General features: G+C 42.8%; 1 protein-coding gene across 8 annotated transcripts; it reads left to right on the top strand.

Annotated features, from left to right (window-relative positions):
• The first annotated feature begins 746 nt into the window (after nucleotides 1-746).
• TP53INP1 (tumor protein p53 inducible nuclear protein 1) lies at nucleotides 747-18,718 on the top strand. 8 transcript variants are annotated; one of them, XM_057734525.1, is made up of 6 exons: nucleotides 2,341-2,565; nucleotides 8,250-8,356; nucleotides 8,872-9,132; nucleotides 9,715-10,103; nucleotides 12,731-12,768; nucleotides 13,874-18,718. In XM_057734525.1, exons 3-6 carry the CDS (start codon nucleotides 9,021-9,023, stop codon nucleotides 14,121-14,123), a joined length of 789 nt encoding a protein of 262 aa, XP_057590508.1. In that variant the 5' UTR covers nucleotides 2,341-2,565; nucleotides 8,250-8,356; nucleotides 8,872-9,020; the 3' UTR covers nucleotides 14,124-18,718. The 8 variants fall into 8 exon arrangements, with proteins under 8 accessions (XP_057590509.1, XP_057590508.1, XP_057590507.1 ...); XM_057734524.1 differs by having other exon boundaries at nucleotides 8,250-8,374; XM_057734526.1 differs by lacking the exons at nucleotides 2,341-2,565; nucleotides 8,250-8,356 and adding an exon at nucleotides 747-822.
• Nucleotides 18,719-20,591: the final 1,873 nt, after the last annotated feature.

Genomic DNA, 20,591 nt, shown 5'->3' with positions numbered 1-20,591 from the left:
AAAATTCAGTCTGCTTTTTATTCTTTTCATATTCCAACAGTTCCAAACAATGCACAGTGATAAAATACTCCACCCTTACAGGGGCAGCCTTCTCCCATGCCCCTCCTCCCACCCTTTGGTATAACACAGGGATAAACAAATACCAGGTGGGACAATTATAAATCAGCAAGAGAGTAAACAGAAAGCAAATGACTCCCGAGATAAGATAAAAAAAAATTATCCTCAAAACTCTGCTTTGTGGAGTTTACAGAAAGTTGATTTGTATGCTGTGGGCCTTTCTCTTGTTTAGCTTTGTGTTTTGGTGTCCTATTGCTGCTTTTAAAACTACACCAACATTTACTGCCTCAAAACAATAATCATTTGTTTGCTTAAGACTCTGCAATCTTGGCAGGGCTCAGTGAGGATGGCTCATGTCTGTTCCATGTGGCGTCTGCTGGGCTTGGACCTTCCTAGAGGGCTTTTTCATTCACAAGTCTGGTACCTCAGTTGAGACAGGCTGAACATCTAGGGGCTAGTCAGGCATCTCTCTCTTTCCATGGGGGCCCTCCACATAGTTTGGACTTCCTCACAGCATGGTGGGCTCTTCTCATGTGGTGGCTGGCTTCCCCCAGAGTGCAAAGCAGAAGCTGTCAAGCTTGCTTAACGTCTGGTCTTGGGAAACCTGGAACATTATTTCTGCCACATCCTATAGGTCAAAACAGTCACAGGGCCAGCCCAGATGCAAAGGGAAGAAAAAACAGACTTCACTTCATGATGGAGATATTGTTGTGACCATCTCTGGAATCATCAACCACCTCATATTGTTTTCTCTATCATAACAAGGTATGGTATGCTTTCACATTTTGCCTTTAATGGTGAAAAATCTTACCAAGTTGGAAAGAGGTAGGTTTCAATGTGACCTTTTAAAAATTAGACCCTTAAAATTATCATCATGCCTGGGTTCTGCACGGGAAGATGGTCTCTTCAGGAATTCCTAAGAAGAAATGAGAGATTATGGGGCTCTTAATGTAGCAATGACATCTGAGAAAAAATAGGATGAATCCTATTTGCCAAAACCTAAAATTCAAGTTAAAGGTTTGGTCTACCTTCTGAGGAAAATGTCAAATGGCCCCCGAAATTTTGGTTATTACTCCTGGGTGTCAGACAATCCCCCACACTTTGATTTACCCCCTTTAAAACCAGTATTGTTGGAAACAGACTGATCACAGAATACTTGTGAGGACCAGAATGTGAGAGTCTTTTAGAGACTTAATGTATGATACAGCTGTTAAGGGTCGCTATCAATTTCACTTTGGGTTAGAGAACTGCATCTCAGTCCAAACAAGATGCACACAAGAGTGGAGATACATCAAAACGACTCCCTTGCCTTTGCCAGACAGTGAATCCATCTATATGTGTACAGGGCTTTGGTTTGGAAAGTATTTTCAAGCCCACGGTCTTACTTTCCTCTCACTGTAAATAACCCAGTGAGCAGGTAGACCCCGTGTGAATGGCCCACTGTTTCTACCGTGTAAACTTCAGAATAGAGATCACAGGTCACTTGAGCGCTTGGATGCAGCCGCCCTCCTAACTCGTCTTCCCCCAGGATTCTCCTCGCCTTCTGGAGCAGAGGGCCTCCAGGCGCCTGGCTTCTCCGCCTTCAGGTCCGGTCTGACGGCCTCTCCTGCCTCGCTGGCCTGTGGCTTGACTCCTGAGCCTGCAGGCGAGTTCAGTCTTCTCCCAATGTCCGCTACCACAGCGAGATGGGGCCTGGCTCCTGGTCTTAAAAAGGAGGTTGGGTGGGCGGTATCCCTGTATCTGGATCCCAGACTTTCTCTCCCAAGAAGGCCAAGAAGTTAAGTGGGCCTGCGTCACAGTCTTTGGCCTCCATCACTCTCAGTGCCCTTAATGTTCCTCTCACGGCAAAAAAAAAAAAACCCTTTTTGTCTCTTTATGCCCCAAACGCTCGGCCCCTCACTCGGTCAAAGGGACCGCTGGGGTCGGGGCTCTTCCTCTGCCCCTCCAGTCCCAGGGGTCCTCACACGCCAGCGGGTTCCCATGTCTGTGCGCCCCCAGCCCGCCCTCTCCTCTCTCCCAGTCGCCCCAGTGCCAGCGCCCACGCCCGCCTCTCCCCCTCTTTCCGCTCGCCCCTCGGCTCTCCCCTCGGCGCCCGGGCTTTGTTGCCCGGGCTTGTTTCTAACTCGAGAGCATCGCCCGGCTCGGCGCCAGGTCACGTGCGTTGGTGACAACCTCTCGCAGGGCGGCCCCGGGGCCCCCGCGCCGCCGATTGGTGGGCCGGGCCTGGCGCGGCCCCGGGGCGGGGCGGCCGGGCGGGCGGGCCCGACGGGCGGGCGCAGCGGCCGATCAGCTGTTCCGAAGCTGCACAACAACAAAAGGAACGGGACGGGCCGGCGGCGGCCAGCGGCGCGGCCCCAGGAAGGCTGGACCGGTCCCGCGCCCCGCGCCCCGCGCCCGCCGTCCGGGAGCCGCAGCTACCTCAGCCGCCCCGCGCCGCCAGCGCGCCGGTCCCCGCCGAGCCGGGCGCCCGCTGCCTTCGCCGCCCGTCCGGCTGCAGGTCGGGCCCACGTAAGTGCGGGCGGGGCCGGCGTCCAGGGCCGCTCGCTCCCGGCCGCCCCGCAGCGCTGCGCGGCCCGCGCCTCCTGCCCTCGGGCGGGCCGGCGAGCCGCGGTCGGTGCGCTCCCGGGCTCCGCTGCCTCGGCGGGCCGGCCGCGCTTCCTCCCCCTCCCCCGGCAGACCCTCGGCGCACCCCGGGTGCGGGCGGAGGCGGCGCGCGGACGCGGGCCGGGCAAGCCCCGGCGAGGGGCGGCGGTTGGGTGTTTGGTTTCTGCCTCCTCCCCCGAGCGTGGCCTGTTTTCTTGGCCGCGGCGGGACCTCCTCTCCCTCCTCCTCCTCCTCCGTCCCCTCCACTCCTCCTCCTCCTGCCCTCCGCCGTTGGACTGGGACTCGGCGTCGAGGCCCCCGGCTCCGGAGGAGCGAGCGCGGCCGCCGCCCGGGGACGCATCCCTCCAGGCCCGCGGCGCCGCCGCTGTTGCCCCTGCAGCCCTCCCGGCGCAGGGGCGCGCTCGGCAGCGCGGCGGCGCAGTCACCCGGCGACCGGCGCCTGCCGAGTGTCCGCCCGCCCGTTGCGTGTTGCTTGACCCTGCTTGACCTTACACACCACGGCCTGAGGCTGCACCTGTGGAAAGAGCAGTTTACGTGCCCATCACAGTTAAAACCCTCGTCGTTTTGATCACTCAGGCTGATGGGGTGTTTCTCGTGTCCCATATACTGTGTGAGGACTTTACGTGCATTACCTCAGTTGATTCCCACAGTAACCCTGGGAAGTAGGCTATATTATGCATAGGAAACCTGAGGGCCCAGAGAGATTGAGTAACTTACTCAAGACCACACAGCCAGTTAAAAGGAATTGGTGTTTTCTCTTTAAAAAGTTGCAGATGAATTTTACGTAGGGACGCCTTATTTTTTTGTATTTCCTAATCACATCTGCTCATTATCTTCTATGCTAATTCCAATTTAGAGCAGATGAAGGAAGAGCTCCCCCCACCCCTTCCATCATTCAGAAAAGAACCTTTTCTGAAAACAAAGTAGTTTGGGGAAAGGGGAATGAAAAGTGACTCATAGGGTCATTGAACAGAGGTACTGATGAGGTGCACAGGTTCTTGAAATCACCTGCTTGGTAACTGAAATGTATTTTTCATTGCTGATGTGAAAACCACGAGGAAGCTTTTGCTTTTAAGTCACAGCCACAGTAATCCTGAACCGGCTGCATAATTTTCAAAAGCTCCTGCCTGGAACCCAGGACCTTACTAATTTCTATGACTAAGGTCTCGTTTGTTTTTCCATCCTATCTTTTGTTCTTTTCTGTGAATGCTCCATCGATTGCTCATAGTTCTCTTGGGAATGGTCCCACTTTCAAAATTCAAGCTTAACAGGCTATGAATTACCACTTATTGCTGTCTTTGTCCACTGTCATTCAGCCTTCAGAGCCAACCTGGTGGATCCCCAGGAGAATAAGCCCCTTGTAGCCAGTTGAATAGGCTGGGTAGAGTGGAACAAGCAAAGACAACTTTCTTGGCTTGGTTTTTCTACAGTTTAAAATTTATTTAAAATTACCTGAATCAGCATATTTATTTTTTTAAACTAGTGAGAGAGGGTGAGAGAAAAAGAAAAAGATCATTTCGAGGCCACTTTTTGATGATGATGTGTTAGTTTAGCCACCTGATATTTCAAAACTGTCAAGAAGCCACAACTGCACACATAGTTAGAAGTTAAATCATCAAAGTTGTGGGATTTTTTTTTTCTTGAATTTATAATGTATTTGGAGCCGCCTACTGGCAGCCAAAACCAACTGAAAAGTGCTGTTCTCTGAAGTTCATAGAGCCAGAATTGAGTCTGGAAGGAGCCTGAGAGATCCTGTGCTGGGGGTGGGGGTGGGGGGCAGCGTGGAGCAAGGTCCTTGGAACCAGACAGGCTTATGCTCTAATGCTGCCCCACCCCTGACCAGCTCTGTCACTTTTGAGCAAGTTACTTAATTTCTGAGCCTTAGTTTCCTTATTAGTCAAATGGGACAAATAAGTACCTCAAGTCTGTCATATATAATAAGCATTCAGTAAATTGTAGCTCTAATTATTGTATAAACATTTTGTTGATACACTCAGACCCAAAGATGCTAAGTGACTTGCTCACAGTCATATAACTGGTGTGAAGTGAACTTGTACTGGGTGCCTACTGTGTGCCTGCTTCTAAGCGATGCATACTTAATCTTCACGTTGGCACTACTCTCCCCATTTTAGGGATAAGAAAACTGAGGCACGAGAAGTTACTATATATCCTAACTACACACAGTTTCCAAGGAGCAGGCAAGATTTCAAACAGAGCAGGCTAACTCCAGGGCCACGCGGCCTCTAGACTGGTTGCCTGTCTCAAAAATGAAAAAATAAATCATACTAACAAACTGTTCCAGACTTGTAACTCCTATTCTAAGTTCTCAAAGTAGAATGCTCTACTCCATAAGTATTCAACTCAGCCACTTTTCTCTGCCCACAGAGCTTTTCTACTGGTAATATGAGAAACATTGATGATAAAATGTTAATAGAGCAGGATACAAAATTGTGCATGCGTTAGCCTGCAGTTGTGATAAAAAACCGTATGTGTAGAAGAAGATGCATGATATATTAACGATTGCAACAAAGCATGGAATAATAACTAGTTTCCTTATTTATTTTCCAGACTTTCTGTGATGTGGTTTGGTTCATTTAATAATGAAAAAGACATTTTTTTTAAAGGGAGGGAATGGAGGTATTTCGAGCCAAGCAGAAGAGGGACCAAGCTGCCTTCTTGAAATGCTGGGGCCCAGACACTTTGCTTCTTTTCTCCACTGAAGTGAGATGGCCAGGCTTGCAGGTGCCCCCAGAGAATAGCAGTGCCACTCCAGCTAGCCTTCATTCCTCTGCCTCTTTCCTAAATTCCAGAGCTGTATTTGTGAACTTGTCCTCTTAGGACACTTGCTTTCTCTGGAAGTTTCACTTTAGTTTTATCATTGTCCTAGAGCTATGAATATTAAAAAGTCAGTGATAGATGGTGAGGAGTCATGTCTGAAGTTCTGCTTTGCCTTTTAGCTCCACCTAGAACCAGCCCCACAGAGAGCCTACATTCCTGGGTGGGAGCCAAGGTCAAGAGTAGCAGTGACTTGGTAGGGACAGTCTCTGGGTCATTGGGAGGATAGGCCATCAAGACATTAGAGAGATTTTTCTAGAACAGCCTTGTCCAATAAAAATATGTAATGTGAGCTATATATGTATGTTTAAAATTTTAAGTAGCCACATTAAAAAGGGAAAAAGAAACAGGTGAAATTAATTTTATTAATATATTTTATTTAACCTAATATAACTCAAATAAGATTAAAAATTTAGTTTCTCAGCCACACTAGTCGCATTTCAAACATTCGTTCACCTGATATGCCTGGCGGCCACCTCACTGAACACTTTTAGTGTATTGGGGTCTCTCCAACAGCTCCTGTCCTTTGTGACAGCTACAGAAAGCAGGGCCAAAGGAACTCTGCAAAGTTAGACCAACCTCACTTCAGGAACCAAAAGAAGATTGACCTGTGCTGTCCCATGGAAAGCTCCTCCAGAGACACCTTTCCTGTGGCAGAGCTGTGTGTGTTCCAGGCGTAGGCTGGCTTCCATGTTACGGTTTTGGAGCTGCAGCCAGAGGGGGCGCTTTGCAGCTGGGAACCTGCAGCTGCCCAGCCGCCGTGGCCCCGGCATGTTTTCTGCCTTGTAGTTGCCACTGAACTGGCTGGGGCCCTCCGTGGGTTACCTCATGTGGCGTCACAGTTGGGGGATAAGGGCCCATTCAGGACGAGCAGGGTCTCCCCGTGGGTGCTCCCTCTCCACCCAGCGCCTCTGGCTGGTGCAGGGCCTGAGTCCAGCCCTGTACTCTGGAGGAGTTGGGATTATTCTCCCAATCGGGTCAGCAGACACAGAATTGTACCTGGGGCCAATATCTGCCTCCATAATTTAAGAGAAATGGGGAAGAGATTTTGAAAATATGTATTTTCCCTCCTTCTTGATATGCTCAAAACCTTCATTTACACATCAGCCCCGGTTTAGCTCATCTTTGGGGATATGTCAGGCCAATTACACAGCCCACTTTCCTTCCAAATTCTCTTACATGGGACATAAAGCTGACTTTGAGTTCTCATACTAGAGCTCCAGACTTCATGATTTGGCCATGTTGCTGTCCAGAAGGGTTTCAGGAAGACTGGTTATGCAAGTGACTTCCTGTTTACCCGCTTTTCATAATTAATGGCTGAGGATGACAGATTGTGACCATAAAAGTATTCAAGTGTCATTTATTTGAACACACACTTGTAGTACTACATATGAGTAGTAGCCTGCCAAACAGTTTTAACAGTCCAGTGTGCACATAAAGAATTGAACCAGGAGTCTCATCAGCTACAGATTTGAACTACATTTACAGCTGAAGATGACTGTTTTGAAAGTGAAATGTCAAGTTAGGGATTTAAGACTGAGGATCCCTGGATGGTCTCACCCGCTCTTATGGTTCCTGTCACTGCCTTTGTGTTGATAACTGCCAAATCTGTGTGCCCAGCAGACACCACGCCCTTGAACTGCAGAGTCCTGTATTCAGCTGCCTTCCAGACTTCCCTGGTGCAGGACTGGCAGATTTCCCCAATTCCAGGTGTCCAGAGTACACAGCTTGTACCTCTGCAGTGTTCCTCTTCCACTGAACTATCCCACCAGCCCCCCAGTTGGTCAGGCCAAAAACCTGGGGCATCCTTGACTTTCCCCTCCCCTTTCCTTCTGGCTTACGAGGTCCTGCTGGATCTGGTCCCTGCTTAGCCCTCGAGCCTGCTCTCACAACCGTCTGCCTGGATTTTGAGCCATACGGAAGGTGCCACATTCTCACTTACCTGCACATTTCCACAGTGTTCTTTCTCCTTCCTCCATTCTTGAGCTTCTCAACCATTCACAATTAAAGTTATAGATTGAAGGTGTCCTTCCCTGACTTCTGCCTGTGTGGATCTGAGGAACACCCAGTACGTCTCCTTACATGGCGCTCATCACACCAGGTTGTTGCACTTGCCACAGGAGCGCCTTGTCCACTGCTGTCTCCCCTGCCCTGAACACTAGGCCTGATGCATAATAGGTGCTTCGCAAATATTTGTAGAATAGTCGTTGACATTGCCTGAGAACTTTGTACCAAGTGCCTTGCTAAGTAGGTTGCATGCACGATCTCATTAGACAAGAATAGGATCAGCAAGACCATCTAGGAGGTGGTGATTGGCAAAGTCCAGAGAGCCACCCGTCGGCTTCAACCAGGGTGAGAGTGGTGGAGAGAAGTAGGTGGATTTGAGCCCAGTGTGCAGCTCGAGTCAACAGGACGTGCTGAGAGCTTGGGTGGGGGTGGGTAAGGATCAAAAGGGATGAAGGGAAAGGGCTAGGTTTTTGGCCTGAATCACTGCTGGATGCTGCTGCCTCTCCTTCCTGAGAAGTGGGGGAAGGGCCGTGTGCCTGAATACGTTTTTGGGGGAAATTAAAAGATCTCTTTGCTGTCTGTTAGGTTTGATGTGCCTATCAGGTAGCCAGGCAGAAATGGATATATCAATCTGGAACTCTGGAATAAGCTCAGATGAAGATGGAGTTCCTCATTTAGGAGCCACTAGAACTCCATGGGGTAGACCCATTGCCCACTGAAATAGCGTGACTTCCTTACTCTTTTAGGGCACAAAACCGCAGAGCCAGCATTTGAACCCAGGCACAGTGGTCGTTTCCAGTTCTGGCTGCTGTCCACCTCGGTTTTCTACAGTGTGACCTTCTCCGTGCCAGCTGTACGAACTGTTTTGAAGGTCAAAGTATACTGTACTTACAGATTTTAAATGTAATTAGCTGTGCTTACAATCATATATAAGAACAGAGCAGAGGAAGGTGCCAGGAAAAGGTGAGGGCCTGGTGTGATAGTGGTCACTCACTGGCCACTATTGCTGGGTTCATTTGGCAGCTTCTCACCCGTTGACCGCGAATACCTGGTTTTTGCTCTACTTACAGAAAAGTAGTATTGTTCAAATTTATCCCTTATGATAAAAGCACCGATGTGAAGAAGAACCAACCCCTTCTACTGCACGTTTTGAGATATTTACAGATTGCATCTGAGTACTCGATTCATAATGTTTGTAAAAAAGAGGTATTGTGTTTCTTGTGTTTGTAAGAAGGGAAGAGCCATAACTGTAGGCTAAGGCATGTGCTTTTTCCTAAGGGTGGGGATATGTGTATTTTAAAACCACATACGCATATTATATAAACATGTGCTGATTGGAAATAACCTTCTTTTTCTGTTTTATTTTAGGGATAATGACTCTTCTTGCTTCTCACCTAAGTTGAATAAGCACCTTGTGCACTTTAATCCCCTGTCAGTGCCATCAGGCTGACTGAAGACAGGTTTTTGAAATCTCAGCTATAAAGACATCCAGCCAAAGTCTCAATCTTGCCTTAACAATGTTCCAGAGACTGAATAAAATGTTTGTGGGTGAAGTCAATTCTTCTTCCAACCAAGAACCAGAATTTAGTGAGAAAGAAGAGGATGAATGGATTCTTGTTGACTTCATAGGTAAGGGTGTTCTTAGTCATTAATCATTATAGCAGAAGTGGAAACTCTTGGATCTAGTTTTTGCATAAGTAAACCAGTAACTCTGAAGGTTTTTAAGCCTTAAAGGTAAAACAAGAATTTGTCTAAAAAAAATTGCAGGAAGCATTCTGTGCCAAATGATCAGTCAGTGAAATTGACTGACATCAAACTTTCCAGTTTTGCAGCTCTTACACCCTGACCAAATCAGGGCCACTTTAATAGGAAACCCTCATACTAGACAGGCAGTAACCCATCTGGCATATTATATGTTTACTCAGCAGAATAGAAAGTCTTAAAAACTGTTCCTGCAAAACCAACATAATCCATCCCATAGAGTGATACACACCTCCCCGACACACACACATGCACACACATACTAGGTGCCCAGAAGCTATTTTATAATCATGAGTGAATATGAATGGTTTTGTTTCTGACCTAAGTTAAAGGGAGGAATGTGAGCATCAGCTAACAGCATCATCTCTTCTTTTTCTGTGTTCTGATGTGATATCAATGTGATGCTCATATCCCGCGGGACTTCAACAACGTGTGTGGACTACGATCTAGACACTTGCACTGGTTTCTCAGCAGCAGAAGATGAGGAAGAAGAAGACATCAGTGAAGAGTCACCTACCGAGCACCCTTCAGTCTTTTCCTGTTTACCTGCGTCTCTTGAGTGCTTAGCTGATACAAGTGATTCCTGCTTCCTCCAGTTTGAGTCCTGTCCGATGGAGGAGAGCTGGTTTATCACCCCTCCCCCGTGTTTTACTGCAGGTGGATTAACCACTATCAAGGTGGAAACCAGTCCTATGGAAAACCTTCTCATCGAACACCCCAGCATGTCTGTCTATGCTGTGCATAACGCCTGCCCTAGCCTCAGTGAGGCCCACTGTGGGACTGAGGAATTTCATGACCCAGGCAGTCCCAGGTACGTTACTCTCTCCACAGACAGTCTGGTTAGTATGCATTTTATTTATTTCTACTACAATTCAAAGCTGAGTTTTTAGAGGAGGCAAAGTAATCTTGTAGAGATTCATGAAAGTATATGCCTAGTGCACAAGGCAGTTGATGATATGAAAAAACTTACTCACTTTAGATTTTCAAAAAAGTTAGTCATAGCATGGTCCCAGTTATGTAATGGAGAGCTGTCTCATTCATAAAATCATGCTGCTGAATGGAAAGAAAAGACTGGCATTTCTGCTAAGTATCTTAGAATATAACTCTGGACTTTATAGACTGGAGTATTTGGGGTATCATATTCAACAAGAATAGTATATCTTAAAATAAATCTATGATCTTCCAAGTAGTCTTAACCAGGTCACATCAAATGGCGCTTAACCTTGAAAACCTGAGGAATCTTAAGCATGAAGTAAAATGGCAGATTTAACAAAACATTTTGCTCAAAGAGTTGTTTTCTGCCTTACAGAGGAAAGATTTCACACCCAAACAATGTTTTGCTATTATATGGGTGTCCCGAGTTGTCTGAAAGGCTCTGCTTGAATGGCAGATGGATTGAGGGCCTGGAAAGGTTCAGGGAGTGTGCCTGGTCAGTGATATGTTCCAAAACAGGCTCACAGTCTGTGGCCTTTATCCAGAGACTGTATTCAAGAGTGCTCCCACCCATTAAAATAAAACCCACGGCCGTGTTAATTAGCTCTAGGTCCAGCTAGTCCATGATGCATGTTAGTGGAAGATTTCCACTGACTTAGTTTCCTTAATCCCTGTCAAGGGACAGGTGAATTGGATTTTGGAGCAGTTCACAATATTCCTGTGGTTAGTGCTGTCATGCAAAAGGCCTCTTTTTGGATTGTCCGGGCTCCGACTCTAGTAACTAGACCATTGGATATATCGTCTCCTATTTCCTGTTTGCCAAATATAAACAAAGCGCGGGCAGATCCTTGACTTGTTAACTTTACCAGAGTTTGCTGCACTCTCAAGGCTCAATATTGCAGATGATCTTGAATGAGGATAAACATACACTTGTACCAAACTGAAAAACAATTTGCTTATATAGTTACAGGCTTTATATTGGGTAAGATCTTTGATGGGAAATGTTACTTTAACTGGCACTTTATTCCATACTATAAATGTATCAAGATGTTAATGTTTCAGGCATTCCAACAAAAGTTTAAAATATAAGTTTTTGGAGGTGGTATTGATTTAATTGCTTTACATTAATTCAAATTAATTTCTAAAGTTCTTAGAAATTCTTCGCACCTGATTTTGATCTCATCTCTTGAGGAATTCCACTCGAGAATTTAGCGTGATTAATAGCCACTTTAAATTACTAGCATTTGTATATTTACACTTCAGTATTTTTTTAAGTGTGTGTGTATACGTATATATATTCAGCAGCTTTGTAGACAACTTATTACAGAAGCAGTACATATGCTCTACAGAAAATTAGAAAATGTAAGTTTTTAAATTTTAAATGACATTCTCACTACTGAGAGATGAATGCTGTTAAGACTCTAGGGCATATCCTTCCAAATTGTTTTTTCTGGATGGGCCCATGCACAGGTACATACACCATTTTTAACCTAAATGGAATCAAGCTATATGTACTATTTTATAATCTGCTTCCTTAGGCAATGATCTCTTTTTTATTTCCAGTAAGATTTTACTTCATCAGCTACACAAAGCATTCTCAGATTTGCCCACTAGAGCCCAGAATATTTCATCTAGTTTGTCCAAACCAGCATCCAGTTCAGGACCTTGTACTGCATCTGGTTATGTATTTGCAGTTTTGATGCAGTGAGAATGTTCTTTTGTTTTTTTATCTTGTTTGTTACTGTATCTTGTCACATGTTTTGATATAACACATAGGGTAGACATAAAGGATCACATGAACACACTTTTTTTTTTTTTTTTTTTTTTGCTGCAGTGGGTCTTCACTGCAGTGGTTGCAGCGAATGGCTCTTTGTTGCAGCACGCAGGCTTCTCTCTAGTTGTGGGGTGCGGGCTTTGTTATCCCAAGGCATGTGGGATCTTAGTTCTCTGACCAGGGATCGAACCCTTGACCACTACACTGGAAGGCAGATTCTTAACCACTGGACCACCATGGAAGTCCCTACACTTACACTTAATTTTATATGATTTTTTTTGAACATAAGAAAGTACTGCAAATTATTACAGTTTTATAATAACTAAAATTTTTTAACATCTTTATATTTGGATTTGAAATTCTTATAAGAATCAAGATAGAAATAAGATGTTACCAAAATTAGGAGGATGACTGTGTAGTAAATATGTGTATTTCTGAGCAAGAAATAAATCATATATCTTTCAGAAGTTAGACTGTTTTCGTCCTATCTTTGGAGATATTGCCACAAAGCACATAAAAGTAAGGTGCTTCATAATTAAAGATGTGCTTCAGAGGGTGTACTTTATTGCATTTTAGCCTTTATAAATATTGTTTGTGAAGGTTTATGTGCTATCATAATCTTAAATTAATACATGTGCCTTTAGTGACCCATAGTAAACCAGTTATAATAGAGAAAAGTTGACCACATACTAATAGTAAAATTAAACAGCATTTTCAACCTTACTAGTGATTTAATAGTTCACCATTTAACATTTGTAGGGCCAGGAAAAGCTGCTTATAAGACTCACTGGCACAGAGTAAGTATCTTCCCTTTGAGCCTGTGTGATGTGTGTTAGCAGTCTGAGCAGGGAGGCGAAGCACTCAAGGCACCCACCCTTTAACAGCCACTGTCTTTATTGTAACTGCTCTCTATTAGTTTCTTAATGTGACCTGCTTTAATTCTACCAGTTAATAAAAACAATATATTAAAAGATAATGTGTTTTCCTCTAGTGGTTACAGGCAGAATATTATAATTGCCTTTCCTGTGTAAAATAACCCTTAAAAATCTTAAAGTTCATTATGTGTTAATATAGTTTTGATCTATTTGATTAGCTTTTAATATAGAAAATATATAATAATTATATGGTTTGTAGCCATATTTTAAGATTATGTGTTCTCCAGGGGTCTTTATAACATTGTTATGCAAATGCCATTCCAAAATGTGCCCTGTTGTAATATAAATGTAAAACTTAGAATTGTATTCTGTAATAAGCAGGTAGCTTCATACCGAGAAATATTTTAAATGAGTAGAATTTCCTTATGCATGTTTCTATTAAATACAGATTTAAAGCTTGTTTCCCAGAACATTTTACTTACAGACAGAAAATGTCTCTTAAGGTGCTATTGGCGCAATGCATCAGTATCAACCCTGCCTCACAACCACGGTCTTTGGAGTGTGACCTGTGTTAGAATCTTGGTTGAATCAGTTAATAATTGTGACAGCCTCTCAGAGCCTGAGTTTCTGATCAGTAAAATTTGGGAATTAAAATACATAGTATTTTCAAAGTAGTTGGCAAATGCATATTTCAGTAAATGTTAGTTCCCCTCGTAGGAAAACTTATATAAATGTGTTTGGTGTGTAACTGAAATTCACTCAAAATGTAAGGCATTTTTAAAAAATACAGTCCACTTAACCACCTGTGGATTCTATGGCATATTTCGATTGAAAGTTGGCTTCTCCTTTCTACCATTATCAGTCAGTGTGGTCACAGAATATAAACTTGTCTGTCAGCCATGAGACACTAAGCTCTCATTCAACCATAAACAAATTAGTGTGGCAAATTGAATTGCCAAGTAGCTTTTTCAGTCTCACTGATAACACACTCTGTTACTTAATACATGCCCATTTTTTTCTGTTTCAGAGTGGAAGCTCAGAATGAAATGGGGCAGCACATTCACTGCTATGTTGCAGCTCTTGCTGCTCATACAGCTTTTCTGGAACAACCCAAGAGCTTTCGCCCTTCCCAGTGGATAAAAGAGCACAGTGAAAGACAGTCTCTGAACAGAAATAGCCTTCGTCGCCAAAATCTTACCAGGGATTGCCACTCTCGGCAAATCAAGCACAATGGCTGGGCTGTCCATCAGCCCTGCCCACGTCAGTACAATTACTAAGAATTTCGTGTGTTTGGTTGGTTTCTCTTGGTTTGTGCATATGTGTGTGCGTGTGTGTGTGTGGACAATGAATATGCTGTCTCTTTACAGCCAACCGATGACCAATCACATAGTTTTACCCGTGTGTTTAGACACTATCTTGAAAACCAGATTTACATGCTGTGTATCACGTAATGCCTTGCTCTTAACATTTACTTTTTTGTAAATCTTTTCAGAAACATATCAATACAGTTACAGTGTTTGGTGTTTGGGGATGTCTTTAAATCAATAAGGTGTACACGAGTTAGCAACTTAAAGACATTTCTTCCCAAGTACGAGAATAGGCATAGTTCAATTTCATCTTATTTGGTATTAATCAGTCTTTTGAGTAAGCAGAAATTTATTCTCAGGGTCAGCCATACACTTTATTGACCAGTACTTGATAATCTTTTCTGTATATAACGAATACATTTTTACACACTAACATGAGCATTAACAAGTGATGTGGTTGCCACAGAGATAATGGAATTATGGCTGAACTTTCTTTTGGAAGAAAACTTGATATATTTCTGTGTGTATGGGTTTTTTATTTCCCAGATTAGCCATACAGTTCATTTTGGAATTCAGGTACATTAAGTGTTAGCAAACAGTGCGTTCAGTAATTCCGATGTGACTGTGTAACATGGTACAGACATTACAGGCATCGTGGGACAACAGCACCTGTCTCACATGCAGAGCGATTAAATTAGACCTGTGAAATTGTATTTGGAAAAATGAAATGTGTGTCTGTAACTAACCCATTGGTCCACTATTTAAGTTGTCTGGATTCTTTCCTGCCAGCTCTGCCTACTCGCCACCTCACGTCAGCTGTAAATTCAGAAGTACTTGTCCTGGCACTTGAGTGACTTCCTATTTATATGTGCCCAAGGGAAAAGAGACGGGCTTTGTATTTCTGATACAGTGATAGATCCTCTGCCAGGGAGCCTGTCCTGCCAAGTGGCAAGCAAGGGTGAAGTGGATTCCTGGTGACATCTTCTCATAGCATCTAAATGAAGAGAATGACAGGTTGGCTTCCTTGAGTTTTCATTTTTTTGTTTTCACTCGGGCTTCAGGCAAAATCCTTAACCACTTTGGCCTCTGTTTCCTCCACCAGTGGGGGAGTAGTAACAGGTACCTCCCTCACAGTTGTTGTGAGGACTGTATACTGATTTGAAGTGGAGCTGTCCAGAACTGATCCTTGTGTGGAATTCCAAGGGCCTCTCTACCGAGTCCAGTGATGGGGGTGGGGCCTGTGGCAACTCTTCTGCCACAACTGTTCTTCAGAGTGTTGGTGCTAATGAGGCCAGGGTGCAGGGTTCGAGTCACACAGAGGCCAGTTAACGCAGAGAAAATCGATTTCCTTACCTCTAGCCAGTCACTTTATTTTTTAGCAGTTGTAATGGGTTTTGCTGAGCCATCTGCACTCACCAATTTCCTCTGAAATTAAGTTAAACACATTTACAATCCAAAGCACATTCTACTGACAGAGCAATACTATCACCTGCATGATCAAATAGCTTATTTTTTCCATCTCCTCTGCAACCCTCATTAAATAAGTACATGGCTATACAATGTTTTCAAGGGAGAAAGCAGCATATAGTTATGTGAAGTATTATTATATTCTTCAGTAACCCTGTAGCAGTTGGATGCAGGGAACCACGCGAGACATTTTTTTTAAGTGAAGAGCTGTGTTCTTTTCTGACTAGACTGGGATGTGTGGAGTCAGAAGAGGTCAGATAGCTTAGTTGGACGGTGGTATGAGGTTGGTCCTCCACTGGCTGTGCTGAAGGGCCAGGAATGTCTTTTCAGAACGAGAGTCTAGATCCCCCTTCTGTCCTTAGGCCCCCTTCCATTTCAACTACCCCTTAATTTATTTGTTTTCTAATTAGGGGCCAAGTCTGTAAAGTTTTGTCAAACTGAGCTAGAAGTTATTTTGTTATTTGTGTTTACCAGAGTTGGGAGGTAAGGTAGAGTTTTCATGAAGGTGTGTATGTTTTATACCACGACTGTTAAAGGGCCGTATGTTGCTAACTTGAGCATGGATGTAAGCCTCTGAATACATGGGGTTCTCTTTTTTCATATATTAAATGCAAATTATTAGTACCTCACGAGCTATAGAAGTTCAGCCATGAGAATTTGTTTGGCAGCATGAACAGATTTGTATATAAAACTGCAATGGTCTTTTTTTACTATTTTTTCAGATTTCTTAATATCTTAAATACATCTCTATCAGTTATTGACTTTTTGTTTGCCTTATTTGGGCCAAGTTTTTTATGCTTTGTACCTGGAAAACAAATGATTTTAGTCTTTGAGATGTTTTTTTCAGTGTAAGGATTACCACACACCGTCTGTGATGTCATACTGTCGTTTCTGTATCAATATCTAAGGTTTCTGTCTAAGATTGGCACGTGTAAGAATTGAAGAACGTGGTTATATAATGTAGTTGACGTTCTTGGTCATAAGATATTTGCTAGAGATCTACTATGTGCAAGACACAAGATCAATAATAACAGAGAGTGATGTTAAGTATTCTTTGAAACGTGGCTGAAATGCAGCTTATTATAAGTTAATTTTTTTGCTATTGTAAATATTAGTGGTTTACAATGTGCTTTAGTGCATATTCCTTAAAAATTCAAGCAGTGAGAAATAAGACCCCTTTGAATTTAGTGCTCTGTTTCTAAACTAATATAGAATGTTACTTGGAAAAAGTCTGGAATATATGGTGCACACAGCAGTGCTTCATGAATGAGTTTCTTCGTTTTTATAAAGCACCATGTTTATCAAAGTTTGTGTTTTTTGTTAATAAAACATTTTGTAATGTATATCCTATGTTTATTACTTTTTCTTCTTCACCTAATTTGATTATGTACTGCACTGTAAGTTGAAGATTAACCACCCATTATTTATCCTCTGTGGCAATTTATAATATATGGTTGGGTGGGTGGGGAATTTTCTGCAGAAAGTGCAAAGTGATTGGGTTTTTTACTTACTGTTCCAGGGAGCTTTTTTTCTACATTCATTTCCTGTGCATTCTTCCAGTTCCCCTGCAAACTGTTTCTGTTTACATACCTTCTCTGTTGTATCAGTACTTTGACTCTGGTGAGATGACAGTTTACTTAAAACTTGAGAGGGCCATTCACATTGCCTAATGTTTTTACTTCTCAAATCTGTGTAGTACACTGGTTTGTAATCTCTGTGTCTTCACTGAATCTGAGTATCTTTGCTATTTCTCTTCCTCAAGAAAACATATTGTCTTTATATACTTTTAAGAAAAAAGAGCAAAGAAGGGTATTATTTTATTCTCATTTTTTTTTTTTTGAGTTGGAAACAAACAAAAAAAATGAAGGACTCCAACTAGAAGATAAACATTTAAATAGCTTAGTGGAGAAAGTTTAAGAGTTTCCAAGTATTAGTTTTTGTTTTTAGAATCAGTTAAGAGACTGCTCCTTGTACTAGAGATACTAGCATATATTTTAATGTTACCTGAAAATTACCTTTTTATTTTATGTCCCATACATACTGGTTAAATTCTTTAAAAAGTTGGGGTACTATCATGGATGGTTTCACTCCCATCAGCCCCCACTGATGTATCATAAATGGCATCCTTATTTTAATGCTTAAAGTTTTATATAAAATGCTTTATTTAGAAAACTTACATAATATAGTGGTGTAAGCCTTGCCATGTACCAATTTCACTTGAAATTTCACACCAATTACAGTGGTTTGGGGTGGAGAAAGGTCCCGGAAAGCATACAGATAAGGATATCTTTTTCTATTTGTAACAGTATCCTTCACGTGGGAGAAGTTACTATTCCAAGGAAGGCAGCTTAAGTGGATATTGTTTTGTGTGTCGTTGAGAATTTTCCTTAAAAACTTTTTTTAAATTGTGTAATTGTTAAATGCCCAGTTTTTCTCTGTATTTTCCTGAAGTTTTAGTATTTGTTTTCTAGGTGGGCTTCTGAAAACCAAACCAGTACTAGTACTTGGGGAGGTTCGATGTGTGTGTTTCCAGGCTTGGTATGCATGAGTGGTTTTGCTTGCTTTTTTGGTTGTGTTTTCCTCCAGAGGTTTGGAACCTTAATCAGTAATTGTGTGTGTTAATTTTTTTTTAAGTGGCTTTGTTTTTTGGTTTTTTTCCTCAAGTAAAATTGTGAACACATTTGCTTTTCAAGGGCAGGGCATCAGTTCTAGAGACTGAAGAGTATTATAGATTGTACTTATGTGCCTTCTTGATGTGTTTCTGGAAACAACTTTTTTTGACAACTTGAAAACTCAAAAGGGACATTTGATTAGGTTATATACTGTACATCAATCTATGCATAAATGGCAGCTTGTTTTCTTGAGCCACTGTCTAAATTTTTTTTGTTTTTATAGAAAATTTTTATACAGATTGGTTCATAGATGGTCAGTTTTATACACAGACTAAACAATACAGCACTTTGCCAAAAATAAGTGTAGCATTGCTTATACATTGTGTATTAACACCAGTTCTTTGTAATTGGGTTCAGTGGTGTAATTCGCACTACCTGGAGTTACGGTTTTTAATCTGTCAGTAAATAAAATGTCCTTTAATTTCACTTTTGTCAGATTCTCTTATTTTGTCTTTATGGTCATTATCAATGAAGCAACTGACAAAGGATTAATCTCCAAAATATACAAGCAGCTCAATATCAAAAAAAGCAAACAACCCAATCCAAAAATGGGCGGAAGATCAAAACAGACATTGCTCCAAAGAAGACATGCAGATGGCTAAAAAACACATGAAAAGATGCTCAACATCACTAATTATTAGAGAAATCCAAGTCTAAGCCACAATGAGGTATCACCACACACCAGTCAGAATGGCCATCATCAAAAAACCTAGAAACAATAAATGCTGGAGAGGGTGTGGAGAAAAGGGAACCCTCCTGCACTGTTGGTGGGAATGTAAATTGGTACAGCTATTATGGAAAACAGTATGGAGGTTCCTCAAAAAACTGAAAATAGAACTACCATATGATCCAGTAATCCCACTCCTGGGCATATACCCTGAGAAAACCATAATCCCAAAGACACATGTACCACAATGTTCTTTGCAGCACTATTTACAATAGCGAGGACATGGAAGCAACCTAAATGCCCACCAACAGATGAATGGGTGAAGAAGATGTGATACATATATACAATGGAATATTAGCCATAAAAAGGAATGAAATGGGATTATTTGTAGTGAGGTGGATAGACCCAGAGTCTGTCATACAGAGCGAAGTAAGCCAGAAAAACAAATACCGTATGCTAACTCATATACATGGAATCTAAAAAAGTGGTACTGATGAACTAAGTGACAGGGCGAGAATAAAGACGCAGATGTAGAGAACAGACTTGAGGACATGGGGTGGGGGGCAAAGGGGAAGCTGGGTCGAAGTGAGAGAGTAGCACTGACCTATATACACTACCAAATGTAAAATAAGTAGTGGGAAGCTGCTGCATAACACAGGGAGTTCAACTCGATGATGGATGATGACTTAGAGGGGTGGGATAGGGAGGGTGGGAAGGAGCCATGGGAGGGAGTGGATATGAGGATATATGTATAAATACAGCTGATTCATTTTGTTGTACAGCAAAAACTGGCACAACAGTGTAAAGCAATTATATTCCAATAAAGAGCTTTATTTGTTTATTTATTTATTTATTTTATTGGCTGTGTTGGGTTTTTGCTGTGCCCGGGCTTTCTTTTTAGTTGCGGTGAGTGGGGGCTACTCTTCGTTGTGGTGCGTGGTCTCCTCATTGCCATGGCTTCTCTTGTTGCAGAGCACGGGCTCTAGGTGCGTCGGCTTCAGTAGTTGCAGCACATGGGCTCAATAGTTGTGGCTCACATGCTCTAAAGTGCAGGTTCAATAGTTGTGGCCTACAGGCTTAATTGCTCCGCGGCATGTGGGATCTTCGTGGCGCAGGGATCGAACCCGTGTGCCCTGCATTGGCAGGCGGATTCTCAACCACTGCACCACCTAGGAAACCCAAGAACTTTAAATAAAACAAACAACAACAACAACAAAAGAGGCTGAGCTACCAGTATGTCATATGGGAGAGTATTTATAGCTGCAGAAATATAAAGAGTAAAGGATTAGCATGGTGGTTACCAGGCAGGGAAGAGGAGGTGTGATTAGATAGGGCCCAGTCTAAGATGGGCTCCCAAAGCCCTGGCCCTCTCCTATTTCTTCGCCTAGGTGTAAGACTGTAGTTATGTTTTATACATCCTTATACATGAATAGATGACTATCTCACAATTCTTAAAAGATATATATACGCATACTTATTTATTTAATACCTCCCAAAGGCTAAGACATGAAACTTCCTCTAGACAGAACTGGGGTCTAAGAGCTAGGCCTGGAGAGAGAGACACTTTTCACTGTGTACATCCTTTTGTATTTAACACTACTTAAATAAAACTAAATAAAAATTTTTTTAAGT

This window comes from Hippopotamus amphibius, chromosome 5 (assembly GCF_030028045.1).
Source record: "Hippopotamus amphibius kiboko isolate mHipAmp2 chromosome 5, mHipAmp2.hap2, whole genome shotgun sequence".
Classification (NCBI taxonomy): domain Eukaryota; kingdom Metazoa; phylum Chordata; class Mammalia; order Artiodactyla; family Hippopotamidae; genus Hippopotamus; species Hippopotamus amphibius.
This window is presented reverse-complemented; position numbering and strand designations above follow the sequence as displayed.

Coding starts and splice junctions, on each gene's coding strand:
- TP53INP1 (XM_057734526.1), top strand. CDS start 9,021: ATGTTCCAGAGACTGAATAAAATGTTTGTGGGTGAAGTCAATTCTTCT. Junction 9,133..9,714: donor GATTCTTGTTGACTTCATAG/GTAAGGGTGTTC, acceptor ACTACGATCTAG/ACACTTGCACTGGTTTCTCA. Junction 10,104..12,730: donor CTCTCTCCACAGACAGTCTG/GTTAGTATGCAT, acceptor TAACATTTGTAG/GGCCAGGAAAAGCTGCTTAT.